We start from the raw sequence: 11,229 nt of genomic DNA, 5'->3' as shown, positions 1-11,229 counted from the left end.
TTTAGAATTACGAGGATCTTTCGCAAACGATCTTCCAATCGCTTGACGGGTTTTTCGTCCCTCTGAGAGAATACTACTATCATTACATTTAAAATGACCGGCGACTTATATCATTTTGTGAATTTTATGTATATTTTTGATAATTATATTGCGCAAAATTTTGTCGAACATCTGAAGAGGGCTCAAATTGGAAGCCGAAACTAGTCATGTATAAACACTTTTATTTTCTAAATTATTGTACTTTTGTAATGAATATTTTCAATATGATATGATCATTTTAACATTTAAGTATCGACTCTCGAGTGCCTTTTTCCCTTCTATGTTTTTTAAATATTTATAAACATATATAATTGTATATGAAGTTATATACAATTATTATAATTACATATATAATTATATATATCCACGTGTGTTTATTCATTCTTTTTTCTTTTGTAAAATTGTTTTTTAGTGTAATAAAAATAATAATAAGAAAATGTCAAATATAAAATTAAAGGGACAATTTTCGCATTGTTTGTTTTAGAAAAAAATCAAGTTTAGAGAAATGTAAAAAAAATTACTCATACACATACATAATTATGTATAATTTTACATATAAAAAATTATCAGCAATTTTTTTACATATTTCTCCAGATTTCTTTTTTAAAACAAATGAGAAAATAATAGAGATATAATGAGAAAATTATTATTTTAATTTTTTAAATGTCTTCATTATTGTTATTATTTTTATTGTACTAAAATGTAATTTTACAAAACGAAGAAGGATATACGAGCATATGTATGTATGGACGTTTTATATATAAGTATATATATTTACGATTATTTATACATCTTTATGTATGTTTGTAGATACAAATTTTATTCATACATGAAAAATTTTTTATCCGAATTAATATCATATATAAGTTTTGTAACCTTGAAAATCAAGATTCTTTAAAAAGTAACAATGTAATATTTATTCCAAATGCCCATTAGACTTATATTTTTTATCTAGACTATTTACAATCGTATGCATGAACTGCATAGGATCCGTTCCGTTTCTCTATGCGCTGCATGCGCATGGGAAAAATAACCGAGTTAATGCGCGCATAGGATGCGCTGCGTTCCATGCGGTCCATGCGTGAAACGGAACGCACCCAAAGTCATTCGGAAACTCGACTAGGTGACTTTAGGAGGAAAATTTTCCACCCTGAAATTGCAAGATAAATGCGGGTAATGTTTGCGTTTGGCGGGATTGTTTAAGTTGTAACAATGGAGTACATAAATTTAGTGAAGGAAAGACATAAATTATGTACTGACCAAAATAATGAACCAATGTACAATTCTCAATGATATTTATTAGTACTTTGTGGTTTACTTGCACCTTTTAAAGTAACACATATGTAAGGTTAGAAATATTTACAAGTGTATCTTTTTGTAGATAAAAACATAATCCGTACCTATTTCGGAAGAGTCTTTAACATTCTTTCAGTTACAACATATTATTTTGGATCATGACAAACCCGAAAGTGTTAACCTTGAATCCAATAATGCATTTATGAACACTCAGTCACAACACAACACGGTATAAATTTTCATCACATTTTGTTCCTTTGATAATGTGCTTTTAATAATTTTATAATTATTAAATATTTACCATGATTAATGTCCTATATCTATTTATTCTATGTTACAGCATCTTGGAAGAATGAGAATGCTACGAAACGATTAATTTATGCTTGGAAAGAGCATGAAAATAATTTCAAAAGTGGAAAGTTCAAGTCCTCCGAAGTATGGAAAAAAATTGCCATTATTCATCAAAACGAGAACAGTCAATGGATGTACACTGACATACAATGCAAAAACAAATTTAAAGAATTGCGCAAAAAGTATGTCAAGGTAAAAGATCACAACAAGCAATCAGGTAATAGCCCAATGACATGTAAGTTCTTCAATGAATTGGAGGAAGTGTTGGGAGAAAAACCTTGTGTCGCACACCTGGCTTCTAATTTGAAAAAGCAATCAGCATCAATTAGTTCTCAAAACAGTGGCGTAGAAAATGAATCTAATAAAGAATGTGAAAAGAAAAAGGTAAGGAAGACCAGAATTCAGAAGGAACTGGGTGAGTGGTCTGCTTCTTTACGTGAAGATGCTAAGCGTAGGGAGGAAGCAAGGGAACGACGCCATAAAGAGACTGTGTCAGTATCAGATCGAGCAATTACTGCCTACACAAATATGATGGAAAAACTCATAAATAAGTTTTAAGTTTTAATATGTATTAAGTAAACAATATTATATTCTATTTGTTTTGTTACTGTGTTGTAGCTTTTGAATTTTAAAGCACTGCATACAATAGAACAAGTATTAGGAATAAGAATAAATATAAAGATTTCAATCTGTCGAAAATTATGTACTGTAAAGTACACGATTTTTGATGGGTTGAAATTCTTATTTTATTCCTGTTCCTATTATTTCTTTTATTGTGCTCAGGCTCTGAAGCATAAACTATTTTATTATATTACAGTGTTCTAAAAACAGTCTCAGTCATACAAGTACAATTATTAATATACAGTAGAATCTTATTTTAAAATTCCATACATGGCTTATCTTGTATAAGATATTATTTTTACTGAAAAGTATTTTTAATACAAATATTTTCTTTTTATTTTTAAAAAAACTACAAGAGATTTGATATATCAAAAGTTATCAAAGAATAAAAAATTGTTTGTTTATTTCAATCTCTCTTCACAGATATTTGAAAGAGAAACAAAGGACAGTATATAGCCATTCAGAATACTCAATATTTAATTTCTGTTACATTTGTGATGCTAGTCCATAAGTTACAAAATGTTATTTTTTATTGTGTAATAGAATTATAAAAGTCTTTAAAATTTTGTGATATTACTATATAAGTAATAGCTGTGGGGTGATCCCGATTGACCACGGCTCGACTTGACACCACCAATCACAGCGACCGATGCTTAGGAGCTTTGTAGTCTCAAGCGCTGTGAGTGGCTCGTGTCCAATTGAGCCGTGTCCAACTGGGTGCCATCCATAGCTGTAATATCAGTATTTCTTCAAAATATGCAAAATAATGATGGCAATAAAAAATTTACTTTGATAAGATGGTTTTACAATATTTACATACAATAATTATATATTAAAATCATCACACTTTGAAAATAATCGACATTTCTATTGATCAAAATCATGTGAGGCGATTTCAATGTGTTAACTTGAAAAATAATGTAATAATATTAAATTAGTAAAAATTATGCATCTTAATTGCAAAATGTTTTTAATAAATACCTTTCTCATACTTTTTTTGCAAAAATTGACACATAAATATAAAATATATGCTCATATTACTGTTACGTGTTTTTATATTATTACACTGCATTTGAATATAATTGTACATAACTCGACCTATTAATGCTGCTAAATAATTATGTTTCGCTGGACCTACAGCATTATTAAAGATAAATTCTTCCGTAAGTTTATTTTGATTCTGTTGATTCTGTTCACCACCATTTCTTTCATCATGCCGTCTTCCTTCTTCAATAAAATCGTCCACTCTATCATTACATCCTGCAAGACATAAGTTGTGCAGTACATAACAAGCTAATATAACATAGGGAATCAGATCTGCTACACTCATATGCAGATATTTCAATCTTCGGAATCTTCTCTTTAGTAAGGCAAATGCTCTCTTTATTATTTGTCTCATTTTTGACAATTCCCTATTAAAGTTGATTTGAGCTTATGTACGAAAAATACCAATTTAATTAATACAGATATAAAAATGAAAGAAACAATAAAGTTAACTAACTTCTGTCAAATTTCCTTTGTTTATATAAGGTGCAATGCACCAAGCCAGCACTGGATAAGCTTTATCATCAATGATATATTCATTTCCTGGAAAAAAATTTCCACGATTTTCTTGTACAGAGACATCCATAAATCTGAATTTTTAAATATTCTGGAATCATTTACAGAACCTGCGAATCCCACAAAGCAATCTGTAAACACTAAATCTGTATTGCAAACAGCTTGCAAGTAAGAGCATATGGACATTTCCTAGTTCTGTATGATTCAGAGTGAAGCTAAATAAGAATATAAAAATAAGATAAGTTATTAGAACAATGAAAAGATAATAAAAATAGTATAAAATATACGTATAATAGTTTTACATGTGGAGCAAGGATGGGTATGTGCGAACCGTCGATAGCTCCTATGACATCTGGAAGGACACCAATTTCATTGAATCTGTTCTTTACTGCAATTAATTTGTCTCCTTGTGGCTATACAATAATAGAATTTGCTATGTCATTCAAAGCATACACGTATACCCTGACATAGAAGTACAATGTCACGTTGAAGAAATTGAGTCACACAGGGAATATGAAAGTGGAAGACATATTCGCAATGAAATACGCCGACAAATAACTGAATAATAATAAATAATAATAATAATCGCAATTGTAGTAAGGGGCAATTGTTTTCTTCTCTCAGTTTTCCTACGAAAAAGCTTGTATATATCACAAAATACTATATAACTAAATAAAACTTAGATTTTATTTTGTCATTATATCTTTTAAGGCTTATCACTTGTTACCGACCAGATATAGTTTAAGGGCAGTAGTTCCGAGATTGTAACGAGGCGCTACTGGCGGCGAGATGGTAAGATGGCAAATAAAGTTTATAGAGAACAGACGTATACCACGAGAGCTCTTTTAATCTACAAAAGGTGAAATCCAGCATCCATCCAATAAGTCCAGAACATTGGTCCTTCGAGTCGGATGTGCTGGGGATTCGATACGCATCGAAACAAGATTCAGGAAGAGAAGACGAAGTGAGGCGAAAGCACGATCGGTTATAGCGAACGCGAGACAACATCGAGTCGTGTGTTCGCAACGAGAAGATCCATAGAGGCAAGGCAGTGTGGCCTTTGCAAGACGTGAGTTCTTCCTGTTTTGAGTAAGCAGTGTAAGGAGAGCATCGAGCAATAGCGAAAACTGTGAGTAGCGCTATTCAGCAACATAGAGGTACAAGCACGCGGCGTTAGCAAATCAGCCGCCATTACGCACGTTGAGCAGTACACGTATCACGAGACAGAGACACGAGCGTATCGTTAATCGTGAACTCATTACCGGTCAGCACAATAAGACTGCTGACTACAGTGATAGAGGGGAGAGAGAGAGAGAGAGAGAGAGAGAGAGAGAGAGAGAGAGAGGGAGAGAGTGAGAGAGAGTGAGAGAGAGTAACGGTTCGAGTCAACAACGATCGCAGACGGCGCAGTCGACGACACGAACGGAGACATAGACGCAACCGGCGAGAAACGAGATAACGAACAGCCAATCAACGTCGAGCGGCACTGGCAGTGCAAACACATCAACAGTGGGTCTTAACCAAGTAATAAAGTGAGCTATCCATTCACACTCGTTTAATATTCCTTACATTATATCATTCGGCGTTTGAGGCAATCATGGAAGTTTTAGTTAAATCTAGAGGTGTTATAAAGGGTAAAATTACATCTTTCAAAACGTATCTCGCGAAAACATCACTTACATTTTCGGATCCGTCCACACCAATAGATAACGTGACAGCGTCAGACTTACGTGAGCGCCTTTTTCGAGCAAGAAAAGCATATGAAAAATTCGAGCAAATTCAGTCGAGTATTGAGGAGATAACCGAGGATGATCAAGGTGCGGCAGAATATCGCGCAATCTTCGAAGAAGAATATTTCAGTATTATCGCGCAAGCCGAGGCTTTACGCATGCGCAATACAGTACACATGGACGCGTCGCGTTTGAGTGCTGAAATTAGCGGGGTTTCCTCTTCACAAACGCCTGTCGTTCGCACAACGACCGGACAGAACGCGATTAATACTGCAGCGGGTATCGCAACATCGTCAATTATATATAAACCTATGGGTATCAGGTTGCCAACAATCGAGTTGCCGAAGTTTAGTGGTGAAGCATCTGATTGGCTTAGCTTTCGTGACACATTTGAATCCTTGATACACAAAAATGAGACAATTGATACGATACAAAAGTTTCATTATTTAAAGGCAGCGCTGCAAGATGGTGCAGCGCAAATTATTAAGTCCTTTGAATTTACTGCGATCAATTACACCGTAGCATGGGAAACCATATGTTCTAGATTTAATAATAAACAATTGCTTACATACAATCACATTAAGGCCATATTCAATATTAAGGTGTTAAAGGAAGAATCAGCTCCGCAATTGCGCGAGATTGTAGATATAGTCAGCAAGCATTTACGCGCTTTAAACGCATTAAATCAAGCAACAGAACATTGGGATGCTTTATTAATTTATTTAATCTCGACGAAATTAGATAGCATAACGGCTCGAGCCTGGGAAAAGGAGCGAGCTGGAAATGAAATTCCCACATTAGAAGACTTCAAAACATTTCTAAATTCGCGAGCGGACATGTTAGAGACACTGGAATTAAACAATAAGTCGGTTGCTAAATTAGATATTAAGTCGAAACAATCGGATCGGTCCAGGGTCAAATCACTGATCGCACAAAGTCAAAAGTGTAGTATGTGTAAAGAGACGTATAAGTTACTGACCTGTGAAAGGTTTCTTGAGCTCTCACCTCAAGACAGAGCGAATCATTTAAAAACAGCGAGGTTATGCCTTAACTGCATGAGATCGGGACATTTTGTTAGAGACTGTAAGGCAAGATCATGCAGACAATGTTCAGGAAAACATCATACTTTAGTACATTTCGAGAGAGCATCCTCAACGCAGGTAAAGCCCGTTGAAGAGAACAAAACGGCTTCAGTTTTATGTTCGCATAGTCAGTATAACACTTATAGCGTTCTATTGGCTACGGCAACGGTGGTGGTAACTGATAATCATAAAGTAGATCATAAGGTTCGTGCAATTTTGGATCCAGGTTCTCAATCTAGTTTCATTACCACCAGGTTATGTAGAGAGATGAGGTGGCCTACATCAAAAATTCAGTTGACAATCGAAGCTATCAATGGGAAATCATCTCAAATAGAACATAAATGTAATGTCAAAGTAAGGGCGCTACATAATAATTTTCAGTTCGATATGAAGTGTTGGTAATTTCGGAAATTACAGGGCAATTACCAACTCAATACATTGATAGACAAGACTTGCAAATTCCCACTAACATTAGACTTGCGGATCCTTCTTTCCATATTCCAAGCAATATAGATGTTCTTATAGGAGCTGACTACTTTTGGAGCTTACTTTGCATAGGGCAACTGAAAGTAGGAGGAAATCAACTTACCATGCAAAAAACCAAGTTAGGCTGGATAGCAGTGGGTCCGTGGAAGAGCAACATATCGAAATCTATTAAATGTAATCTTAACAGATCGTTCGATATTGATAGCAACCTCACGAAATTCTGGGAAATCGAGGAAACCGAAGCCAAAGAAACGTGGTCAGAAGAGGAGAAAGAATGTGAAAGACATTTCGTAGCAAACACATATCGTAACACAGACGGCAGATTCGTGGTAAGCATGCCACTCAGAGAAGATGTCAGTAAGCTTGGCGAGTCCAAACCAATCGCGCTCAAACGGTTTTTCAATCTCGAGAAAAAATTGATAAGGTGTCCGACTCTTAGGGAACACTACATTGCATTTCTAGCAGAATATGAGAAATTAGAACATATGAGTAAGGTCCTTGAGGAATCAGCGCATGAAATTTCGTATTATTTGCCGCATCATTGTGTTATTAAGAATGATAGCTCAACAACTAAGATACGTGTAGTATTTGATGCATCAGCACCAACCGATAATGGTATATCTCTCAATGATATACAAATGATAAGTCCCGCAGTTCAAGGTGACTTATTCGCATTGTTAGTTAGGTTCAGAGTTCATCCGTACATAATATTAGCGGATGTACAAAAAATGTTCAGACAGGTGTTGATAAATCCAGACCAGCGTTTGTTACAAAGAATCATATGGCGCTCTAGTGATAAAGATCCTATACAAGAGTTCGAGTTAAACACGCTCACATATGGTACGGCATCGGCACCGTTCCTAGCATCGAGATGTTTGAAGGAGCTAGCTAATCAAGTTGAAACTACCTTGCCGCAAGCGGCCAGGATCATACGAAGGGATTTCTACGTCGATGACCTTGTGACAGGAGCAGAGACGATTGAACAAGCTATAGAAATACGACAAACTGTCTCGCAGGTCTTAGAGTCAGCAGGTTTTCAATTGCGAAAATGGGCATCCAATAAACAAGCAATCATTCAAGACGTTCCGAAAGAGGATCAGAATTTAGATAGCGTTAACTTCACTAATGACGGCATGACTAAAACGTTAGGCACATCATGGCAAGCGCTCTCTGATAGTTTAGTTTTCACTAGCAAGGAATTAAACCAATCTAGGATCACGAAAAGGCAGATCTTAGCGGAGATTGCACAAATATTCGACCCGTTAGGTCTTATTGGTCCATTCGTTATCATAGCAAAAATTCTATTGCAGGAATTGTGGTTGCATAAGTTGTCATGGGATGAATCACTTCCACTTGATTTACACTGTAGATGGATCTCCTTTCGTCAACAAATGCGAAATTTAAGTCAAATCAGAATACCTCGAAACGTTGTAGGAGAAAATAGCGTAGAGATACAAGTGCATGGCTTCGCGGACGCGTCACAAAGGGCATATGGCGCATGCCTTTATATTAGAGCTCAAGATTCCAAAGGAAGCGTTCATACAGCATTATTGTGCGCAAAGAGTAGAGTAGCTCCACTCAAACAGCAAACAATTCCACGCTTAGAACTTTGTGCAGCTCTCACCCTCGCGCGCTTGGTCGCCAAGGTCATTGAAGCATTAGATAGGGATGTCAATATAATCATCTGTTGGAGCGACTCATCAATAGTCCTCAATTGGATAAGAATGCAGCCAAGGGAGTTACAAGTATTTGTGGCAAATCGTGTAGCACAAATTCAACAGTTAACAGGTTCGTATCAGTGGCGGCATGTTCCGACGGCAGAGAATCCAGCGGATGGTCTTTCGCGTGGTTTGACAGTAGACTAATACAGTCAGAAATTTGGTGGCATGGTCCGTCATTTCTAGTTAAAAATGAAGTTGAATGGCCTACTGGGGCTATAGCAGAAATTAAAGTGCCAGAAATAAAGGCAACGTGCTGCGCAATTACAGAGCAGACAGCAGAGTCGTCCATATTCGAGAATATCTCAACTGCAAAACGCATAATTAGAGTGATAGCTTATTGTAAGAGGTTTTCACATAATTGCAAGCATAAAATGGAGCGTAAGGTAAACGAGCTTTCAGCGATAGAAATAGGAAATGCATTAAAATCACTAATCAAGATAGCTCAGCAAGAATTCTTTCAAAATCAGCTGCGAGACAACAAGAGGGAATCGATTTTATCGCACAAGAAACTGAGTTCTCTCAATCCGTTCTTAGATAGTGAAGGCATTTTACGCGTAGGAGGGAGGCTAAAAAACTCGGAATTTTCTAATGACAAGAAGCATCCCATGGTTTTGTTAGCGAAACATCGTTTTACTAAGCTACTTCTCATGGAAAAGCATATGCAATTAATGCACGCACCACCACAAGCATTGTTAGCGTCGGTACGCGAACGGTTTTGGATAATCGGTGGTAGAAACCTCGCAAAGAGGGTTGTTCACGAATACATAAAATGTTTTAGAAACAAACCGCAACAAGCACAAGATATAATGAGCGAATTACCTAAATCTCGTGTGACGGTAACCGAACCGTTTCATGTTACGGGGGTCGATTACGGCGGTCCTTTCCTGATAAAGGATAAACGGGAAAGAGGTTGCAAAACGAATAAGTGTTATATCTGCCTATTCATATGCTTTGCCACAAAGGCAATACATTTAGAGTTGGTCTCGGATTTGACCACGGAATACTTCATTTCGGCGCTCAGACGCTTCGTGTTTAGACGAGACAAGCCGGCTCACATATACTCAGACAACGGCACCAATTTCGTGGGTGCCAATCGAGAACTAAAGGATTTAGCTCAATTCTTAATAAAGGAACAAACAGGTCTCAGTGAGTGCATTAATGACATAGGAATCGGTTGGCACTTTATTCCAGCTTACTCTCCGCATTTCGGAGGCCTGTGGGAGGCGGGAATAAGGTCGACTAAATACCACTTGAGTAGGGTTGCAAGTAACGCATCATTAATATTCGAGGAGTTCTATACGTTGATTACACAAGTAGAAGCGATACTAAACTCGCGACCTTTAACTCCCATGTCGACTGATCCTAATGACCTCATTCCACTTACTCCTGCTCACTTTCTGATTGGAAAAACCTTACACTCGGTGGCTGATCCAGATTTAACACATCTACCTGAGTCCAGATTATCTAGATGGCAGCTACTCCAAAATCTGCAGCAACACTTTTGGAAAAGATGGAGCAAGGAGTATGTGTCAGAATTACAGCAGCGCACAAAATGGAAGGAGAACTCCTCACAACTAAAGGAAGGCACGATGGTGCTAATCAAGGAGGAAAACCTGCCCCCATGCAGATGGAGGTTGGGGCGCGTAACATCCATTCATCCAGGTCGAGACCAGGTGGTTCGAGTAGCCACTGTGAGGACGTCCACGGGCACTGTACACACCACCATCGCGAAACTTTGTCCGCTCCCTATTGAAAATGTACATGATTCTGTTTAATTTAAGAGTATCACGCGAATTCACACTTTCATAACGTCTAAGGACGAAACGTACTCACTTAAATACTTACGTTATTTGTTTGTCACATAGCTTTGACCAAAATTAACTCGTTAATCATCGTTACCATTGTATTTCGAATTTATTTTAGTTGGCTGTAACTTACACGTTATTTGATAGCGATGTACAACATCAATGAAAATAAGGGTTACTAACATAGGTCTCTACTAGATGATAAGGCAATCTTAAAAAAAAAACAGTTATATTACTATTATTTACATAGAGTTAAGATAATTTAAGGAATTTAGTTCCTAGTGTTCTCAAATGATACAACCTGTTAGCAAATAGCATATTATGTTATGATTAGAGTTCTATGGTCTACAAGTCAACTAAGTTCATTTAAACTATGCGCGTAGTCATTATTACAGTCCACTCATAAAGAAAGGGCCTCAGTTTAGGTCTAATTGAAAGACCCACTCCGCGGAGTGCCACCTTGTCGTGGTGAGTGGGCTCCTCCCGGGCGATGTCGCCCCCTTCACGGCCCCTTCCCCGGTGCTAAGTGTGGCGCCGT

The 11,229-nt window shown here is 36.9% G+C and overlaps 4 protein-coding genes across 4 annotated transcripts; 3 read left to right on the top strand and 1 right to left on the bottom strand.

Moving 5' to 3' along the window:
* The first annotated feature begins 1,644 nt into the window (after positions 1–1,644).
* LOC108764596 (uncharacterized) lies at positions 1,645–2,244 on the top strand. The gene has a single exon (XM_018512907.1). It carries the CDS (start codon positions 1,645–1,647, stop codon positions 2,242–2,244), a length of 600 nt encoding a protein of 199 aa, XP_018368409.1.
* Positions 2,245–2,314: 70 nt separating this feature from the next.
* On the bottom strand, positions 2,315–4,107 carry LOC108764588 (uncharacterized). Its single transcript, XM_018512896.1, has 3 exons — positions 3,808–4,107; positions 3,373–3,738; positions 2,315–2,322 (listed from the first exon to the last, which is right to left on the bottom strand). The coding sequence occupies exons 1-3, from the start codon at positions 3,935–3,937 to the stop codon at positions 2,315–2,317; spliced, it is 504 nt and encodes a 167-aa protein (XP_018368398.1). The 5' UTR covers positions 3,938–4,107.
* A 1,357-nt stretch (positions 4,108–5,464) lies between these two features.
* On the top strand, positions 5,465–9,030 carry LOC108764582 (uncharacterized). The gene is made up of 2 exons (XM_018512883.1): positions 5,465–7,022; positions 7,097–9,030. The coding sequence occupies exons 1-2, from the start codon at positions 5,465–5,467 to the stop codon at positions 9,028–9,030; spliced, it is 3,492 nt and encodes a 1,163-aa protein (XP_018368385.1).
* Positions 9,031–9,257: 227 nt separating this feature from the next.
* On the top strand, positions 9,258–10,661 carry LOC108764576 (uncharacterized). Its single transcript, XM_018512870.1, has one exon. The coding sequence runs from the start codon at positions 9,258–9,260 to the stop codon at positions 10,659–10,661; it is 1,404 nt and encodes a 467-aa protein (XP_018368372.1).
* The last annotated feature ends 568 nt before the right edge of the window (positions 10,662–11,229 follow it).

Source organism: Trachymyrmex cornetzi, unplaced genomic scaffold (assembly GCF_001594075.2).
Source record: "Trachymyrmex cornetzi isolate Tcor2-1 unplaced genomic scaffold, Tcor1.1 scaffold1138, whole genome shotgun sequence".
NCBI classification, from domain to species: domain Eukaryota; kingdom Metazoa; phylum Arthropoda; class Insecta; order Hymenoptera; family Formicidae; genus Trachymyrmex; species Trachymyrmex cornetzi.
Note: the sequence above shows the minus strand (reverse complement) of the source record. Positions and strands in the feature narration are given on the sequence as shown.

Coding starts and splice junctions, on each gene's coding strand:
- LOC108764596 (XM_018512907.1), top strand. CDS start 1,645: ATGTCCTATATCTATTTATTCTATGTTACAGCATCTTGGAAGAATGAG.
- LOC108764588 (XM_018512896.1), bottom strand. CDS start 3,937: ATGGATGTCTCTGTACAAGAAAATCGTGGAAATTTTTTTCCAGGAAAT. Junction 3,739..3,807: donor CAAAGGAAATTTGACAGAAG/TTAGTTAACTTT, acceptor TTCGTACATAAG/CTCAAATCAACTTTAATAGG.
- LOC108764582 (XM_018512883.1), top strand. CDS start 5,465: ATGGAAGTTTTAGTTAAATCTAGAGGTGTTATAAAGGGTAAAATTACA. Junction 7,023..7,096: donor ATCTCAAATAGAACATAAAT/GTAATGTCAAAG, acceptor CGGAAATTACAG/GGCAATTACCAACTCAATAC.
- LOC108764576 (XM_018512870.1), top strand. CDS start 9,258: ATGGAGCGTAAGGTAAACGAGCTTTCAGCGATAGAAATAGGAAATGCA.